Source organism: Aplidium turbinatum, chromosome 2 (assembly GCF_918807975.1).
Source record: "Aplidium turbinatum chromosome 2, kaAplTurb1.1, whole genome shotgun sequence".
Lineage (NCBI taxonomy): Eukaryota > Metazoa > Chordata > Ascidiacea > Aplousobranchia > Polyclinidae > Aplidium > Aplidium turbinatum.
The window spans coordinates 44,424,199-44,445,250 of NC_137473.1; the positions used below are offsets into that span (position 1 = coordinate 44,424,199).

Here is a 21,052-nt window from a genome sequence, read left to right on the forward strand (position 1 = left end):
TTCTTGTGTCGCCGTTTCGGTTTACCGCAATGCAACAATTAGTCAAAACAAAGTAATTTTTTCTATGTCGTCTTTCAATAATCACTGGAGGAAACGCTATTGATAGAAATGAAGTTTTATTTGTATTTCTTTTTCTAAAATATCAAATTATTTTATTTTTCTAATTCTACTAGACAATACGACAAAAGGGCTCCACAACTTTGAAGGAGGGATTGGCAACGTAGGCCTACATCCAGAATCCGTACTTTGTCGTAGCGGGTAAAAACTAAGGTCATGAGATCTTCAGTGGACAATCATATGCTTAAAACATTGCTCTCTCGCGTTTAAATTGTGGCTTGAAGATACTTATACACTGTATGGTGCATATAGGCTAATGGAAATTATAAAGTGAGTTGATTTCCGTATTCATCAGTTTTTAACAACCTCAATCAGAGAAGAACAAAATTTCCTATGATGAAGAAACATGACTTTTAAAACAATTCGACAAAATAGCTCGTGATTACGCACTTGAAGATATTTAACATCCCATAAATGTTTTAGATTTATTATGTGTTATATTTGCCTATCAATATGTCTACTGCATCAAATTGAATTATTTCAGAAACTGCAAGAGCACTACTTTTGGTGAACATAATTGCCAAACGAAAAGCGGCATTGTTGCTCTATCGCGACACACAAGAATCACTAATTTAATTTATTCTGTTATGTATTTCAAATTCTAGAACTGCAGGGCTGTGTCTTGCTTTTCACATTTGTGCTGAAGCAGACAGCTTCCTGAAATAGACTATATCATGTCCCAGCTCGTGATACACCCTGTTATTTTGTGATAACCCTTGTTTACAAGGCAAAAGTTCTTTTTCAAAGCTCTATTTGGTACCCTGCCATCCTCTAATTACAACTTAGTAAGCCACGTTACCTTGTGACACAAGCCGAATTTACAGTTCTAACAAAGGCTGGTTGTTGGAATGTCATCTTCAATAAACCAATAATTTAGTTCCTTTTGAGCCCTGGACAGATCTGACAACGTCTTTCAAATGCAAACAAATGACCTCTCGTATCGCAATGATAGCAACATCGATTTTCGGAAGTGATGTGCAATAGAGCATCACAATCAAATTTTATTCGATATGAGCGCAATCACGCTTGACACCTGCTTGTTTATTTCAGTTTAATAAAATGAGAGGATAAACATAATTCGCAATATTGACAGTAATCAACGCAACGCAATGTCTGTTTTAAATGAACCAACTAGAATGGATAAAATTGTACTAAATTGTTTGTTTATACAGTAATAATAATGGAATAAAAATTTAAACTTTTACAGATATCAAAATAATAGCATGAGCAGGGACTCGAACTAGCTTAAAAGATAAACTCAACAAATTTATAAGAAAACGTTCTAAGACAATGTTACAATCTGACTGATCAAAACCTCATTCAAAATAGTTTCGTTTTGGACTGTCTACTATGCCATTACAAAATTTTTGGGGTGGATTTTCGGAATGGGGGTCTCTTTCCATCATTTCAACACGTTTCCAGTTTGTTTTTTTTTATGTTACTGCAAGTTTGTTCTATTTTGCTATTTTTTTAAAGCTAGCTTGAATGCAAAGTCATTTTGAAAACATGAAAGAATCGATACGGTAAAGTATAAGCGTCGTTGGCTTTCAAAGCATCATGTGACAGAATGTGAGTTTGTAGGGCATGTCACTCGTACTCTACTGCGATGGTGCAAATACTAGTTATAACATAAATAACCAAACGATCACAAAAATCTTGTATCAATTTGATGACTCACATAAGAAGTAGATTTCTTCAAAACAAACTAGATCATCAAAGCTAAGAAGGATTCAAAAGTAATCGAGGTGAGGTTAAATTCATCAAAAATGCTATAGATGAAAAGTCTCTCCATCTCTTGGCCATTTTTGTCTGGTAGACACACCTTTTTAATGCCTATCTATTGATAGGAGAGTATAGGGTTTGCTTTCACGAAAATCTAATGCCGACTAAATCACTCTTTATTTATCAGTCCCTGTCCAAACTCTGAGACATTTAAACAGCTAGACTGCTTATTCGTAATCCTTAATACCGTAGTTTCTAATAAACTGAATCAGCCTTAAAATTTCAGTATGTTTAAAGATTCTTGAACACAGGCAGTCGCCATTGAGGTTGACTACCGAAGGCTACAATCTACATGTAGAAGGTTCCTCGGGGACGAAAGAAACGTTCTTCATTTTTTCGCTAAACAGCTCTGTCAAATCAAAAACACTGTTATCCAATTAAGCATTTGCTAGGCTACAGAACATATGCAGTAAACGGAAGCGTTTTGTGTTGTATCATTTTACTGGAAAAAAGTGGTTTTCACTTGATTGGGTGTTGAGTTATGGCAGTTGCATTCGCTATAAAAGGCGTTTAAAACAACCTGTGCAATGTGCATTCATTTTTAATTTTTGTTGTCTATTGCTGTGATGTCTTCGATTCAATGTAGGCAGAATTTTTTATTAAAATCTAGATTGAAAGTGGAACACATTTGATTGAGTCAAAACGAGTGGCGTTGTGCAAAGTAAACTTGAATCTTTAATGGTTAGTTTGAAGTATTTTTTGTAACCGTGGTATTAAAAATTTTGCACCAAAATCATTTTCAATAAACTACATCACTCCATTTAAAAATATAATTTCGACCATGTTTAGTGTGAAAACGTGAATTTAATGATTTAATGTCTCCGCTCGCTCTCCGCTGGCTCATACATAATTAACATCAGGGCTAATAAATGTGCCTCGAAAAAACATTAAGACGAACATTTACGAGTATTTTTGTATAATCTAACAACAGTGGCTTGCTCATCTTACCATGGTATGACAATAAACTAAACCCCCAGCCATTTATTTTGTTGTCAATGACTACAATGCCACAAAGCCACCTTACGTAAGGTTAAATCGCTTTCATTGTATGTCGTTTTACGCATCCCGGTTGTGGAACAAGTTTAGATCTTCAAGTATAAAACGATTACGTGTTGCTGACAATGACTCTTTCAGAATATTGCACAATTTGCCTCGTTATGTCAGTACCGTGAATATCAAGTAATGAATAATATAACAATTAACGTTTGATACTTTGTTGAGAGAAAAACATGTTTTCGTTTATTATCCGTTGCATACACTCCACAAATCGCTTTATATCAGACATGATGTCATCTGATTGTTTTTATCGTTCAGAATACTTTCAACTCTTCCAACGCTCATTGTATGTTAATTTGTAACATTAGATATTTAGTGAGCTCTTAAACTGACGACATCCAAAGTGGCTCACTGTGACCTTTGTGCATTTGCAGTTTGTGTATTATTTCGTTGTTTTGTTTTGGTTATGGACAGCTTTGTCTGACGCAAATAAATAATAATAATGTTGCCAGCAAGGATGGCTTTGCAATCACAGTAATAATAACTAATTTATTTTACACTAGCTAAGTGCAAAATAGCGTCAATAAAATGTCTCCACAATTTGCAACTTTCAGCTAACTGTCGCAGTTCTTCCGGGCTGTGCTTTGTAAGGAATTGAATTCTTCACATGTAACTTTATGAATGTTTCAAGTGAACGTTTCAACGGAAGGTGATCAACTGCTTTGTGATCTCTGTTCACTCAGTTCATTTTGTTGAGCCAAAATTTGATCATTCAATGACTCAATTACAATGCTTTGCAACCATGTTTGCACAAAAAAAGAGGTACGCAATCGTAATAAGTTCGACGTACACAGGGCCCCGATAGTTTCTGATTACTGATCTATATAACTTAGTAGCCAATCTATATAACAATCTTGTAAAATACGTCGATAGGAGCTCCCAGCTCGTAACAAATAGAGAAAACGGATACGCGATGTTGCAGCGTGATAGAATGCTATGTATGTTAAAAAGGTGTAGGCTAGCTATTTTTACTTCGAATCCTTATTCATGATATTTAACCTTTACCAGGACATGTAGACCTATGTATTAGCCAGTTAGCCATAATCTGGTTTCATTAACTTTACAACTTTAAATTACTAATGGAGTCGACATGCATACAACACCACAAAGCAATTGAATGTTTTATTGCGATGGTCAAGTGCCTAGCTGCCAAACTTGTCCGTGAAATTGTGAACTACAGCATAAACTTTTTATCGATTATAAACAAAGTAATGCCACTCTTAAAATCAATTTTGATTGTACATGTACTAGTGATGTTATAGAAAACAATTTTCCAGTCCGCTACCGCAGTAGTTTTGCCAAGTCACACTACACTCCGCCGCTTGCATCAGACGAAGGGTCACACTGCACCCGTACATCATCGAATTTACCGTAATATCCATAAAAATCCCGCCTCATGTCATTCAGTAGAGGCTGTTAAAGTATAAGGTGTAACACATCACTGTTTGCCTCGATCCTTCAATCTGGCTTCAGACGCCAGTACAAATTCACTCACAATACTATAGACAAGAAGTTCATGCTTTGATCAATCAACAAATTTGAAACCAAAACGGTAGAGACTAACAAGAAAAAGCATGAGAAGAACTCCACCTAAAATCGAGCCAAATAAGCAAGGAGAAGTAGAATAGAAGGTTGACACATATAGTTCTAAAAAAATCTTATTTAGTGCTGTCTGCTGTACTCTAGCGGTAAAATAAATCATCAAGTTCGTTTACCTTATGACATTCGATGATTGTGCAGTATTGCAAAGTCAGTGTCATTGCCCAAGTAAAGAGGCAAATGATTAAACAAATAAACCGATACATAATAAAATTGGAACTATTTTTGGCAATCGTATGTTTGTTAAACAATTGAATTAACTTCAAAATAAAGCTGTTTTTGGTGTAATTAACAAATGAGTGCGTTCTCCAACAAAGGATAAAATAAACATAATTTTTAAAATCAAACTTGTCCAAATAAAGTTGAAAAACACGTTAAGACAAAATAATAAACACGCTAATGGGCTTTGTGTTGGTTTTCAAGTTCTTCTTCTAGAAGCTCGGACAGCCAGAGAAGCATTACGCTTGATAAGGTCACGTGATACGTAGTCTTCGTTGTTGGGATAGAAATGTTCAAAGTCTGAAACATACAGTACAAATGAAATAAGTCATTTAAAATTATAAACTTTGCACAATCAAAGCAACAAGATGCTGATTGTTGAGCTATATTGCTTTGAATGTTTTATTTCTGTTTTTGCAAACGTAGGCTATAAGTTTGCTTGTTTTCATTTTCAACACGAAAATCGTTTCATTCTTTTCAGATTTCATGTCAAATGCCACGATTTTCTTCACGGGAAGACAAGTTAAAACAACACTTTTATCGCTGTGCATTCTTTTTACAACGATTAAATAAAACCATAGAAAGTGAAAATCTTTAAAATATCTCTGTGAACTAGCATCCCAGACAGCAAAATCTGTTATTTTTACATTGATTCAATGTCTACAGACGCTATATTAATGTAAAAATGACGGATTTTGCTGCTTGAGATCAAACGATCATGATTCTGTTCCATCGCATAAACAAACTTAAAATCTAATGTAATATTTTTTCACAATACAGTACTTCTACTGTTGTTGTTTTAGTTCCTTCACGTCAGGTTTTGTACGTTTTGCTTAATATTCTGTCATCTGAATTTACTCTCGTGGATTTGCGAGACCAATGAATCTTGTTTAGCACAGCGAATAGCAAAAAAATGCACTTTATTGTTTGCAATTGCCATGAACATCTGAAAACTTCACATTGTACTGTATACTGAACAAGACAAAAGTTGAAATTGACGGTAAATTATCAAACTCAAAATTGCAAGAAAACAGAAAACAAAGAAATCAAACTCGAATACGTAGGCCTAATACTTTGTGAATTCAAACTTGGACTTAACTAAAAGTCAATCAAGCTGACACACTTCCCTCGAGATGTTGGTCATTTTTTGCGCTCGTTTTTTTTTAAACATGTTTGTTAGTTTATCAAAAAAACAAAAAAAGTCGTTTTTATTAGTTTCAACAATCTGTCAAAAACTTAAATTTCGAAACAAAATTTGCACTTTTGCTAATCTGAAATACTTGTTCTGAAATAATCAAAACATCGATAAGTTACCAAAATAAAACTTTGTCACTAAACTTTTCATTAAAATATTCTTAAAAAAATACTTCACCAATGATTCAAAAGGATGCGTACTGTGCTTAGCCTTTCACAATAAATTAACAAATTCTATTAATTTTAAGTCTGGATTGAAAGAGCTTGAATCTGCCAATGTAGTGTGGTACTTTCTACTTTTTTGTCCATAAGTGATCCTGTATCAGTCGACCAGACTGTAGATTCACCGATTAGACTTTAAAGAACATCCACTCATCATAATAGGTTATATGCAAAGACAGAAATGAATAACACAAACGAAAAATATACAAAGTAATAAAGTAAATTAAGACATGCCACAAGGAGTGTTGACTGTTAAGATGATCACTACTGGGACAGTATTCCCACAGATTTCCCAGGATTCATCATCCGAACAGTCCTCATCATTGGTAGAACTCGAAGTTGGTTGATTCATTGGTACCACTTGCTGAGCATGTAGCCACACTTTTGACTTGCAGAACCATGGCCACCTGGAGATGTGGCCTGATTTGTCACATTTTGCAGATTTTGATTACAGCTACTGCTAGTGCTTGACTGACATTTTTTGAGATGTTTTTACTTTTTGCGGTTTCCTAATGACATAAAACTTTTTTGTTGCCTTGGGGAAGCAGTAGCAAATGAGAAAAAGTAAGTTGAAAAACGCAAAATCAGACTGTTATTGAAAATTAACAGTCTGACTAAAATCTTCGAAATCAAATTTCTTTGTTTTTCAACATGTGAGGATGTTAAAACCTATTGTGTCATCTGGGGAAAAGAATAAAGAAAGCGTAAAAATCTAATTTTTAGAAAAATTTATTTAAACGTTCGCCCAAAGTTAGAAAAACCTGGAAATTTCTGCAAAATGTGACAAATCAGGCCGTATCTTTAGGTGGCCATGGCAGAACTAAGTTCAAACTGCAGTAAACTAATTTATATTACGTTCTTCAGCGGCTTTAATTTCACAGTTTATCTTGCAGTCCTTTGTTATTATAAATGAAAACAATTGTTAAATACTTGAAATAATGTATGAAAAGTTTGGAAATAGCATAAAAAGCGAAAAAACAAAATCAAAAAAAAGCTAAAAAACAAAATCAAAATAAAGGGAAAAAACACAATCAAAAAAAAGTAAAGAAACAACAACAAAAAACAAAAACAATTGAAAAAACGATAAATAAAAATGGTTTTAACCATCCCTATTCCTGCCACAAGTACTTTGCAATACCAAGATTGGAATTGATACTTACCACCTTCGGATATTTTGACTTCCAGCTGCACAGGAACTATTCTTATATTATTTATGTTCCTTAAGGTCGCCTTGTCTATCTATAAAATACACAAAAATGTCTATGTTAATGAGTTGGATAGCTTGCCTACATGCGCTACGGCACCAGCAATGCATTGGAAAACAAATGGACAAAGCTCGGGATGATGATCCCAAAATGGCTGACCTGTGCAAGTCACACACGCCAACTTGTGCCCATTCATTGTACTGGGACGACGGAAAACGTTCGTTTTATGCATAGCCTATACTGGTTGTTGACGGGAGCAATGTGTGAGTGATCTATCCGATGTAACGTCAGGCTATGAGGGCTTTTGGGAGGACATCACGTGGACATCGCTATTATACCGACGTTCACAGACCACAAAAGCTTGCCTTTTATGACCATGTCCATCTCACATTTTGCCTCCCAGTTGCAGTAATAGACCGCTATCGTTGCAAAGTTGCTTTTACTTACTACAAGATTCATTGGTAGAGTTACTCTGACAAAGTGCAATGCTTTGATTGACGCCAACTTAAATTTGTTCGATTTTCTGCTTATTCAATCTCTTAATCATTACAAATTAGGATTGCCAGGGTTTTTCACAATGTAAGACCTAAAATCAGCCATTTTGTATGGTTCATTGACAACTTTGTTAGTTAATGGCAATTGATGTTTTCATCAATACATAATGAAAAATATTTCTCGATAAACCTACAGTAGAATTCATTGTTATTGTAGGTCTCATGATATAGGATTATAGGCTATTCTTTTTTATTATGTCATAAAATCTCAATTCTTTTTACTCTTTGTATGTTACCTAATATGTCTAGTGTAGCGGTTCTCAATCGATAGGCCATGGCTCACTAGTAGGCCATGGAAAAATTTTGAGGTGGGCCACAGATCTATTTAAAAACTTGCCAGAGTTAGAATTATGTGTTGTTTTTTTTTAGTTGTTTTGATTGTAGCAACAATGAATGGTGCTGCTGTAATTTGCTGCAGAATGGTAATTTTCATTCTAATTATTGAAATAATAATTTTGGTGGCGTGATGTAATCAATGCCGTCTGTTGCATAATATACGAACGTTGATTTTAAGCATCTACAACAGTATAATTCTTACAGGGAGCCATTTGGCTCCGTAAGGAGAAATTTTTAACTTAAAAAGAGAAATAATCGTGTTGAAAGGAATTGGGAAGAAATGTAAATCAAATGTAAATTTATCTAAATAATCTATTAAAATCGTTAATTTATTTATGACAGAGCACATAGTTTTAAATCAACATTGAGTTTTTATTAAGGTACCTGCAGCTAATAAGGCCTCTAATTTTCAAACCCAAATATTTTTCTAAATACTCCATAGTTTTGAACAAAACTTGGAAAACGAAAACTTTGGGTCTATCATGGCCACCTAAAGATACGGCCTGATTTGTCACATTTTGCAGAAATTTCCAAGTTTTTCTAACTTTGGATAAACGTTTAAATAATTTTTTTTTTAAATTAGATTTTTACGCTTTCTTTATTCTTTTCCCCAGATGACACAATTGGTTTTAACATCCTCAATGTTGTAAACAAAGAAAATTTGATTTTGTAGATTTTAGTCAGACTGTTAATTTTCAATAACAGTCTGATTTTGCGTTTTTCAACTTACTTTTTCTCATTTGCTACTGCTTCCCCAAGGCAACAAAAAAGTTTTTTGTCATTAGGAAACCGCAAAAAGTAAAAACATCTCAAAAAATGTCTGTCAAGCACTAGCAGTAGCTGTAATCAAAATCTGCAAAATGTGACAAATCAGGCCACATCTCCAGGTGGCCATGGGTCTATCTAAACAACATATCTGTGAAACAAGTTTCTAAGTAAAAGGAGTTGTGAAATATTAAAAAAATAAAAAAAATATCAAGCGGGCCTTATTAGATGCATGTGTTGTGAATAAAAGCCCGGTTTGAATTTGCACCAAAAGTGATAAAATAAAGTGTGATTTTCAAAAGTGATTTTCACAATAATAACACCACAAAACAACTTCTAATCGGCAACACAGGCACAAACTAATAAGTAAATACACAGAGACAACTATTCCCTCCTACACCCATGCTCCATTTTTTTCAAAGCGACATGGTGTTTTTAGATGTGGTAGTGATACTAAAGTATTTTGATACTGAATTTATGATACTTTCATTGCAATAACAAATTGGATTAATGCTGTAACAAGAACTTTTTGGGTTAGTCAAGTCTTTAACCCTCACTTCCTTAACCCTTTAATGCCCGGACTACTTTCTACAAACGAAAAAAAAATTTTTTTCTTTTTTAGTGACATTTGTGACCCAATAAATCCATTTTTATCAAAATTTTTATTTTTTGTGTTTTAAACAAAAAATTAAAAAATGTTGCCAAATGGCTACATTGGGCATACAGAATGCACAAATATGAAAATTCGTAGATACAAATTGTCCTAAAAATTTGATTGCTGAAGGTCAAAAACCGAAGAAGAAATGTTATATGCATTTTACAAAGAGTAACCAGAAAACTAAAATGGCTTTAAGATTTTTTGGCAGGCTATTTGCTCTTTATATTATATTCCTCCGGAGAAATTTACTGAGATTTCGATTACAGATGCTCTATCAAGGGATTCACTTTGAATAGTTTATCATAGCCTTCCTCGTTTCTTTTCTTCATGTTTGTGTTATCATTGAAGTGCATGTAACGCAACAGCGTTTCAAACCTGTTGCGTGGCATGCAGTCAGCTATTGGAAAGTATGTCGTTCGTCTTTCCCGGTACATCCTTCTTGAAGACATCTTTACAATACTGATGTGTAGGAGCACTCCTATAAGCTTTTTTCCTTTCAGCAATAGATGTAATCCAGACACGTCCGTTTTTTTGATGAGCGCAGAGTTTTGATTCACGGACAATATTTCCAAACAGCTCATCATCAAAAAACTCTAAAAATACTCCAAAGGGGTTTTATATTCAGATAGAGTATACTCTTGATCCTCCAACTGAACATTCAAACTGGGTTTAAGTATATACCTCCTTCTTCTACGTATACTGGCGTTTTGTGGTTTTACTGGTTGAGCGTTTTGTCGACTGGACCTCTTTCACATTTTCCTCAACCACTTCAACTTGTGGCTGTCTTGTAGTAGAAGGCGCAGAAGATAACCTTGATGAAAAAGTAGGCATTCCGCATCTTCATCGGACTCATCCTCATACTCTGAAATGTCACCAGCGAGCACAACTATCCCAATATCTCATCCAACACCAAATCTACATTATTTTCTTCAATTGTAAATAATTCAGGCGGCGTTACAGAAAAAGAACTTATCTGCATAAAATAGTAAAAAAAATTCAGAAATTTATTCTATTCCATGGAATTCGGACTCTCTCTATGCCCAATGTAGCCATTTGGCTACATCAAAATATCGGGTAACATAACTAAGATTAAAAACATTAACTTCAAAATTAAAGTATTTAGGCTAGTTATTTGTTGATAAGACTTTGTGAAAACACACAAAAGTGCAATCATTTCTTCAAATGAACACATCTGCAGTGCTCTGAAGCTGCCTCATTTTCTGACAATTTCAACTTTTCAATGGTCACCTCATCACCATGCTTTCTTCGGAAGGGAATTGTGGGTAATTAGTGTTTCCAATAAATTTCTTTGCTTTTGTTGTCTTCACAAGAGATAAAATGGTGGATTAAACCATTACATGGAAACATATTTGTTTTTAAAAAAGTAACATGGGGCCCTCAATTAGGGTGTGCCAATTGGCTACTCTGGGCATTAAAGGGTTAACTAGGGGTGTACAACGGTACAATTTTCCTACCCTATGTGCCCAAGAGTCTTATTACCAACATTAGCCTAGTCGTGTTCATCATTATCAGTCTTGCTTTAATTAGAAAAAAAGTTCAAAATTATTGGTTTCACTGCATCAGCATGCACATATCTTTCACATAAAATACAAAAAATAAAAAACGGAAGTCAAAGCGGTTTGTTAACTGCAGAACAGTCTAAAATATGTGAAAATTAATAAAACCATTCAATTTCAGTCCCTCCAAGCTTCAACTTTCCGTAACTCAAAAAGTTGTAAACTTTAGGCTGTGAAACTTTACCAGTCAGTCACAATTCACCATAGCAGCAACCAGAGATTTCACTTTTGTTTAAAAGATTTGTAACAATGGAGATCTCGGGGGTGGGCCTTATTACCGGCCGGGCCTTATTAGCTGCATATGCCTTACACTTTAGGATGTAATAGACCACTTTGTGATTACAATCAAGTCATAGCCTAAGTGAAAGTGGTAGCTTACTGAAACTTTTGCAGATCTGTTTTTAGCATTTTTTTGTGAATTATTGTGGGGAGAAATTGACAATATGTCACAATCAATGTGCAAGGCCTCGCGTCGGGCTGCTTTGCGTCTTGACAGAATGTGCTGTTTTCATTATGGAATTCTGGTGCGATGTGTTATTATCGGTTATGACCTGAAGTAACCTCTGATTACGAAATCTGTATTATGTAAAATGTGTTTTCTGGAATCATTTTCCCTACGTGACATTCTAGAGACTTCTGTTGTTTACTTTTAAATGCTGCTTGATAGAACAATGGTTCTTTATGATGTAACCTTACGTAACCTTCTCGAAGTTACTGGACTGAACAACCAACTATAAATAGTGGTGTAGTTTGTGTAATGTTTATTATTATGATGATTATTATTGAGTTGGTTATGAGAGTTGTGTTATGAGTTGTGGATTGGTAGTTGATGCAGAAATTATTGTTGATTGAGAGTTGAAGTAATCGAATACAAGTAGATGAGAATTGATGCTGATATAATTTCTGATCAAAATTAGAGTTATTTGAGAAGCCGTTCGTTAAAGTCCTTCAAGAAGTTAGATTATCATTCCACTAGTAGAATTATTCGACATTTAATTGACTGCTTTTCGCTTATAACCCATTGAACTACGTCATTGAATCTTTCCAAGTCTTTTTCCTGGTAAGAGATAGAAAGAAAACGTGACACAATACTTGTGTCTTTTAAAGGAGGAATACGGCATAAATGTTGAAAACCACTGTAATTATAAGTTGGTCAATAACGTTCAGGAGTACACATCTCATTGATGCACGGTTCAATAAATAACCTGTTTTGAACTGTTTTCTGTTGTTATTTGTTTTTAAACCTATTTTGCAGTTTTTTTCTTGCATAAACAATTAATGGATCATAAGAATTTTTGTGCAACAAAAATGGGCCACGAAAGAAAAAAGGTTGAGAACCACTGGTCTAGTGTCAACCCTACAGTACGCCTATATTATGTTTTCAGATATAAAACTAAATATCTTAGAAATTACTGTATTATCTGAAACAACATAAAAAGTTATTAAAACACTTTTTTAATAAAGGAAACTTAAAAAGTGCAAAATATATGACCAGATTTGAAAAAAATGGTCATTCTAGGCTAAATTTAAACAATGGTCACTTTGGCCAAATAGGTAAAAATCTGTATGATTAACTTTTTGATAAATAACTGCGAACAAGTACTTTAGAGACCATTCACTTAAAATCAATCTTAACAAAACTTGCCTGGCACGCAAGTGGTCGCTCTAGCACTTCCGATGCTCTGAGGGCAAATAAATTAAGTTTGGTACTGGCATCCTCACTGAAGGACACAATGCTCTCTGCCAACATATCGAACTGATTTCCAATCTTAACTTGATTATTTTCAACAGATTCACTTCGTTTTAGGGAAGATGCATGCAGATTGGATGCAGATTCGAGTTCTGGAATCAAAAACAGCACCTCGTCTGTACCTCAGCACAATACTCGCCAAGTAGGCCGAACATCACAGGATGAAATTTAAAACAAAACTTAATGACATGTATAAGGGCTTGTTCAGGAATCCAAACAAAAATAGCTTACAATTGAAGTTTGTCGTGAAGTTATGTCGGAAGAAGAACAAGACAAGTGGAAGTTGGTAAAATAAAGCGAGAAAGGCCAAAAAGAAAATGGAAAGATTGGGGGCTGAAGATATGCAAATAGTGGGATTGAAGGAAAAAGATGATGCTGACAGAATGATGTGGAAGGCTACAACCTGCATCGGCGACCCCACTTAAAGTGGAAGCAACGCCAGAAAAAGGAAGTACAACAAAGTGAACTCTAGGCCAAAGTCGTAACAATGACAATTATAAACTGAAACATTGAGGAATTTAGCATTGAAATATTTCTAACAAACCATAAGCCAGCTTAATATCACAGCTGGCGCCAATCAGGCTAATCTCAAGCTGAAATTGCGGCTGTATGAATTTGGCCAAATACCATTCCAGCTTGGATTACATCATTCACAATGTGTGGGCTAACTGTGAAGCCAAATACCTGAGATAAACCATAAATTAATACGTAGTACTATACTGTAAAAGCTTCAGTTGGCCACATACACGTTGTATTTATAGAATGACTTCGAAAATCCAAAATGACTGCTAGTTTACATTTTGATTAATGATTACAGTTTGTTTAGTAGCTTATTTGATACTCTTCGATATCAATGATATCATTGGACCTGCATTCAGATGCAATATATTACATAAAATCTTTGTTGCCGTCGCCAGTCAGGAGGGACAAAGGAGGAAATTTCCCCCACCTCCCAGATTTTTAAGCTATTAAAAAGCTGCAAAAATTTTATTAAAAGAATATGTATTTTTTGATCTGATTTATGCGCATTTAACCATGTAAAACTCTCGCTGCTAACAGTAGTTAAAGCCAGAGATGTGCAATTTTGTTGTTTAACGATTTGCTAACTGGTAGACTCTGTAATGCCGAATTGCTTACATTTCAGAGCTAATATTAGATAAGTACTGTATTCTAGTTTGTGTGAAGTGTATTTATTGACAAGCAGAAGCCTACCATACCAACCACAATAGGTCGACTCTATTTATTCTTACAGCTGTTTTGGTTTTATGTAACTTCAATAAACTTTTCATCCTCTTTTACAGTATCAGTTAACAAAGTTTACTATCAACTTAGGCTCAAAGTATTCTCAGAATGCACAATTTTGAGGTATTTTTTTCAAACTTGTCTAAGGGGAGGCCCCTCGGACCCCTCCTATGCTTGATTTGTCGTCTTCTGTGACACGCCGCCTGGCTCACTAACATTTGCAATAATATTCATTTTCCCACCCTCCCAAAAACTCTTGCTGGTTACGTTCCTGGCAATCACCTATATCGCCTTTCGGAGTATGTAAAGGAATTCCGAAGCTGCGTGTTGTTCGAACTAAATGACTTAATATGAGACCGCTGCAAATCATTGCCTTGTCTGCAAGTTCCTGCTTCAAAACTATCTGGCTTTTCATCTCCTGGACTGACGCCTGGTTGGTTTCGATCTCGGACTTTAACTCTTCCAGTTTCATCTGAAAACTTTAAAAACCAGAGTTTGCTTATTTGTTCGTTATTTGAACCTGATATTTTTATTTGAGTTTAGGTTCACACAATAAGCTATTTCAAAGGCCTAGGTAAGTTTGATTTTTGCATTACGTTTTAAAGGTCAGTTCATAAAAAGACTTAGTTGCTGTGCGAAACAAAATTATTAAAAAAATGCAAACGATCGATCCTTTGTGAGCATCAATAAAATAAAAAATAAATAACGTCCATGTCAGTTTTGGCGGTATTTTCTACAGAAGTTTTTTTATATCTAAGTTACAGTGTAATGTTGAACTGTATTCTAATGTACAGTATGTGAATCTTCTCTACATTCCCTTTGTTGATTTTCCTTCTTTTTACTTTGCATGTATGATCCTCAGTGACCTAAGTTTTAAAGTTGATGCACATGGATAAGCCAACGAAAAGCGAAAACAAACTCCAATAAAATTTAAGAATGCAGTATCATCATCATCATCATCATCAGCCGGTCATGCCACTGCTGGCAGATGGCCTCCACATATGTTTCCACACTATTCTGTCTTTTGCTGTTCTCATCCAGGTGATGCCAATCTTTTCTTCTATGTCATCTCGCCATCTTCTTTTTGGTCTCCCTCTAGTTCTTCTTGCATATCTTGGTGTCCATTCTGTGGTTATCCTGGCCCATCTGTTGTCTTTCATTCTTGCTACATGTCCCGCCCATTGCCACTTTAGGTTTGTTGCTGTTTCTATGACATCTTTGATACAAGTTTTGTTTCTGATAACTTCATTTCTAATCTTGTCTTTTCTATTTATGTTCAATATTATTCTTTCCATGTTCCTTTGTGCTGCTGCCAGTTTTCTTGTTTGTTGTTTTGTGAGTGACCATGTTTCTGCTCCGTATGTTAATGTTGGCAATATTACTGTGTGTTGTATTTCCAGACGTTTAATATAAAATAAACAATAATAATTGTAGCGATAGCCAACCAAGTGAGAAAACCATTTACCTCTTGTTACTTACTGATTCAGTGTATGAAATCAACGCAATATATAGTAAGAAAGAAACGCAAAGCAATCAACTGAGGAACGTGGTACAGAACGCTTAATTGATTACACGCGCAGTGCGGTGGTAATCAATTCCAACGTCTGTACCAGAAAACGCTGAACGGTGATTATGTAGTGACGCTGGTCACGAGTTACATATATTCAACGTAGATGACGACTATAACACCTCCCCGATAATTTTTATACACAAACATAAAAATGAACAAGACACCGAATTAACAATAAAACTCAAAGTCCGAAACGGGCCGGAGGTCTGCGGCGACGGCTCGACCTTCGTGGGTTGTGTGGCCCGAATTCCGGTACAGTCGGTGTGTCGTCCGAATTCGTTCGGGCTGAGGTGGAGACAGCGGAGGAGTCGACTGTTGGTGCAGGAGTTTCTCCCGGCTCCTGGTCCTCCGATGATGCATAGCGAGGTTGCAATTGGTCCATATGGCGCCTCCACGTCGGACCATGTGGCAGCAGACGTACCAGGAAGATTCGGCTACCCTGTCGCTTAATCACCTCGGCTGGAACCTAACGAGGATCCTGGCTCCGTCGTGGAGCGAATGATAGCGCGTAACAGGGATCTCCCGGTTTGAAATGTCGTTTTGTGCCTTCGGAGGCGTCCGCGTTGTGAGAGTTTTGTCGGGGTACCACTTGAGACGGTGTGGGGAGAAGCGTGTCGATCTTGGTTCGAATCTGACGATTGTTGAGTAATTGGCTGGGAGAGTAGCCACTCGGAGTGGGCGTGCGTCGATATTTCTGTAGGAATTCCAAGACGGCTTGTTTTGGGGGCAAGGAAGATTTGCGAAGTGCTTGCTTGAACGTACGTACGAGGCGCTCCGCCGCTCCATTGGTTTCCGGATGGTAAGGGGCACCCGTGATGTGCACCATACCCCTCTCCTTACAGAAAGTTTGGAATTCTGTGGATTTAAAAGTAGTAGCATTATCGGTAACTACAGTATGGGGATAGCCGAAATGAGCAAAATCTTCTTCTAGCAGGTTGATAGTAGCTGTTGAAGATAAGGAAGTAGTAGCATGAATACAAGGGTATTTAGAAAAAGCATCAATGCTGAGTAACCAATGGTAACCCATGAATTCTACCGCATGATCTATGTGTAAGCGACTCCACGGTGCTTCTGGAACCGTCCATGATTGGACCTGGGTTTTAGATTGCGGTTGATATTCGCCACAGGTACTGCACTTGTGACAAAGTTCCGCTATGTCTCGATCGATGTTTGGCCAGTAGACGAACGTTCTTGCCAACTGCTTCATTCTCTCAATGCCGAAATGTCCTTCATGAAGCAATTGAAGGACGGAAGGACGAAGTTTGGACGGGATGACCACTCTGGAACCGTAAAGTAGACATCCGTAACAAGTAGAAAGAGAGTCTGCGTACTTACGAAACGGTTCGACCGGGTCTTGTGGAGAAGACTTGGCCGGCCATCCTTCATGAATGAAACGCATTACCGTGGAAATGATAGGATCTTTAGAAGATTCTTTACGTAGTGATGCAGCATTTGGGGTCTGGACCTGCAAATCCAAAGCATCGATAGCGCAGACGATATCAATGTCATCCGCACTTTCCTCTTCATCGAAGACTTTATCCCCTCCTGCTGGTAAGCGACTCCAAGCATCAGCGTTTTGATGATCCTTCGTCTTCCTGTACTCAATAGTGTATGTAAATTGCGACAAAAAGAGTGCCCAACGAGCCAAACGATTTGCTGCCAAAGAAGGTGTCGATTTGGTCGGGCCAAAAAGACTAAGCAATGGTTTATGATCTGTGACCAAAATGACTGATCTACCAAAAAGATATTGATAGAATTTCTTTAGCGCAAAAATTATCGACAAAGCCTCTTTCTGAATTTGACTATAGTTTCTCTGCGAAGCTGTTAATATCTTTGAAACGTTTGCTATAGGCCGTTCTGTGCCATCTGGATAACGGTGAAACAAAGTAGCACCGATGCCCACACTAGAAGCATCACATGCGATACCTACCGGAAGTGAAGCATTGAAATGTGTAAGAACCTCATCAGTAGAAAGATAATGCTTCAGCTGAACAAAAGAGTTTTCCTCTTGTTTTCCCCATCTCCAAGGAATGTCCTTTTTCGTGAGATGGTATAGTGGTTCTGCTACAGTGGAAGTGTTCAACGGTAGAAACTTCGAATAAAATTGTAAGGAACCTAAAAATGAACGAAGAGAAGATACGTCAGTGGGGGCAGACATCTCCAGTATGGCGTTTACCTTAGGACCTTTGGAGATGCCCTGCCTGGACAAAATGTGTCCGAGATACTCTACCTGAGGTTGTGCAAACTTACACTTGTCCTTTCTACACCTCAGGCCTTTTGAGTGAAGTCGATCGAGGAGCCGTCTAAGATTCTGGAGATGCTCCTCAGCAGTAGTGCCACTGACAAGAATGTCGTCTAGGTAGACTGCGACCCCTGGAAGGTCGGCTGTAAGGTCGTCCATGATCTTCTGAAAATAACCTGGAGCAGAAGATATGCCAAAAGGTAAAACATTTTGTAAAAGTACGCCACGGTGAGTGCTTAATGCGAGTCGCTTTCGACTGTCAGGACCAAGTCGAATCTGATTGTAGGCATCAGCCAAGTCTATCTTGCTGAAACCATACCCACCACCCAACTTTTGCATTAAGTCTTCTGGTAAGGGTAACGGGTGACGATGGGTCTCCAGGGAAGGGTTCACCGTGACTGAATAATCGCCACATATGCGTAACTTGGCCTTCGCTTCTGAAGAATTTGAACGCTTACGGACTGGAACAACCGGTGTGCCCCAATCGCAAAACTGAACTGGTGTTCATACACCACGTGTAATGCCCGAATCATAGGCTTGTGCTAAGTCCTCCTTTAGCGCGAAAGGTACAGGCCTAGGTTTGAGAAAAACAGGTTTAGCATCAGACTTAAAATCTATGTCTAGTTCATAATCTCGTAAGCACCCGAGTTCAGGCTTAAGAACATCTTTGAACTCGTCACATAAGAGGGAGCATGCCTTCTCCAGACTCTTATCAGGCCTGTCGCATGACTGGATGCTCTGTAAAGTAGAACAGTTAGACAGAAGGAATTTATCGATAGAAATTCCTAAAGACGAGATTGCATCACGACCTAGCAAGTTTAGTCCTTTGACTGTCGTGACTACAAAAGGAATATTATCTGACCTTCCCGTGGAAGGACAAGTTACCTGGGCCGTGAAAGAACCCGTGATTGGTACTAGATGCTTGGTAGCAGATTGGAACTGCGACACTGGTGCTTGCAATTGAGGTGCGCCTACCCGAGTCCAGACGTCGCTGGAAAGGAAATTTCCATTTGTAGCAGTGTCCAGTTCTAAGTGTGTGGTTACCGAATTAATGGAGATCGGTACTTCCAACTTTGAATTTCGAGGTTTTCTGCAAGAACTAGAAAGCATGTTAATTTCCTCGATACAATTTACCTTAGAAGGTTTGAACTGTCTAGCTTTCTTTCGACAAACACTCTGTAAGTGTCCCGTAATATTGCAGAAATGGCAAGTGGCTTTCTTAAACCTACAGTCATTGGCGTTGTGGTTGGAATTACCACAGCGATAGCATTCTTTATTTTTAGAAGAAAAGAAAGTACCTGTAAGTTGCCTAGTTTTTGGAGGTTTGCTGATGGTCCTTACTTTCGCAACTGGTGCTGGTGGAGTGCCGTAAACAGTTTCTTTGGCCATCTTGGCTGCCTCTTCGGTTTCTGATGCAACCTCTACCGCACGTTTGAAAGTAAGTTCATCAGCTCTGATTTTGAATAACGCCTTAAGCACCGCCTCGTTACCTATTGAACAAATAAAACGAGTACGTAAAGCTTCGTCCAATGGATTTGAAATGGACGAGAAGTCACAGGTGGCAGCTGCCTGACGTATGCGGATGGCTAGTTCTTGAGCTGTTTCACCGGGCTTGCGCTTCATTTCGCTCCAGAAACGGAATCGTTCCCTCACGATGAAGCGTTTTGGGTCGAATTGTTGAGCCATGTAATTTGTAATTTCCGTCATGGTGAGATCGTTGACTTCCTTTGGGTTTGTTTCCTGCGCAGCCAAATTTGTTAACATTTTGTAGATTGTAGGTGATTGATTGGTGAGAAAAACCTGCGGCATTTTGTCTTGTGCGACTGAATGTGCTGCTACAAAGGTGTTAAACCTCTTCCAATAGTCTGCCCACAGTTCAGTGGTGGCATCGAACGCTACGAACTTAGGTGAAGATACCTGTTGTTGTATTGTTGTTGGCTGTGATCTCGCAGTTTGGGCTCGTATTTCTCGTAGTTGTTCTTGGTGGCGCCTTTCTTGTTCTTCTTGACGTTCCTGGTGACGTTGTTCTTGTCTGGCAATTTGCTCCTTCGTCTGGCGTTCTTGGTTAGCAATTTGTTGTTGCAGGACTTCGATGAGTTTCTCCATGTTTCTAAATTCCTGTAGAAATTCTGTAAAGATCCTGCCGACGACGCCAGTTAAATGTCTGTTGTATTTCCAGACGTTTAATATAAAATAAACAATAATAATTGTAGCGATAGCCAACCAAGTGAGAAAACCATTTACCTCTTGTTACTTACTGATTCAGTGTATGAAATCAACGCAATATATAGTAAGAAAGAAACGCAAAGCAATCAACTGAGGAACGTGGTACAGAACGCTTAATTGATTACGCGCGCAGTGCGGTGGTAATCAATTCCAACGTCTGTACCAGAAAACGCTGAACGGTGATTATGTAGTGACGCTGGTCACGAGTTACATATATTCAACGTAGATGACGACTATAACACTGTGTCCATGATTTTTCGTTTTAAGCTAATTGGAATATTCTTGCTCTTTAAAAAAGTGTTATATTGACCAAATCTTCTCCAGCCTGATGTTATCCTTTGGGTGATCTCAGTTTCCATGTCGTTTCCTGGAGTTATCATTTTTCCTAGATATTTGTATTGATCAACCTCCTCTATCTTTTCTCCATCTATCAAAATACCCGTCCTTGGTTGTTTCCCTGCTATCTCGTTACACATTATTTTTGTCTTTTTCTTGTTCATCTTCATTCCATCTCGTTTCCCTGAGATGGAATGAAGATGAACGAAGAATGCAGTATAGCAGCGTTTTAACAATATATACTACCGGTATGTATCAATAGGGCTATATACGTATATCCCTTGTAACACTTTGCAGATGATTGATTCATTGTAACGCAGTTCACAAACCTTGAAAAGATTTGGATTTTTTCCAATGTAGCATAGAACTTTACAATAAATTTACAGTAGAGTCCTTTGTAAG

At 37.2% G+C, this 21,052-nt stretch overlaps 1 protein-coding gene across 3 annotated transcripts in view; it reads right to left on the reverse strand.

The window, feature by feature from the left end:
- Positions 1-4,822: 4,822 nt before the first annotated feature.
- LOC145765242 (uncharacterized) overlaps positions 4,823-21,052 on the reverse strand; it is a 31,766-nt gene continuing 15,536 nt past the window's right edge. For 2 of the 3 annotated variants that reach the window (XM_082577029.1, XM_082577030.1), the window contains exons 10-14: positions 20,006-20,206; positions 14,559-14,755; positions 12,930-13,126; positions 7,350-7,428; positions 4,823-5,073 (exon numbers count right to left, since the gene is read on the reverse strand). In XM_082577029.1, coding sequence (XP_082433155.1) covers positions 4,973-5,073; positions 7,350-7,428; positions 12,930-13,126; positions 14,559-14,755; positions 20,006-20,206 — 775 coding nt within the window. In that variant the 3' untranslated portion in view covers positions 4,823-4,972. The remainder of the gene's footprint in view (positions 5,074-7,349; positions 7,429-12,929; positions 13,127-14,558; positions 14,756-20,005; positions 20,207-21,052) is intronic. The other variant, XM_082577031.1, reaches the window with a different exon arrangement.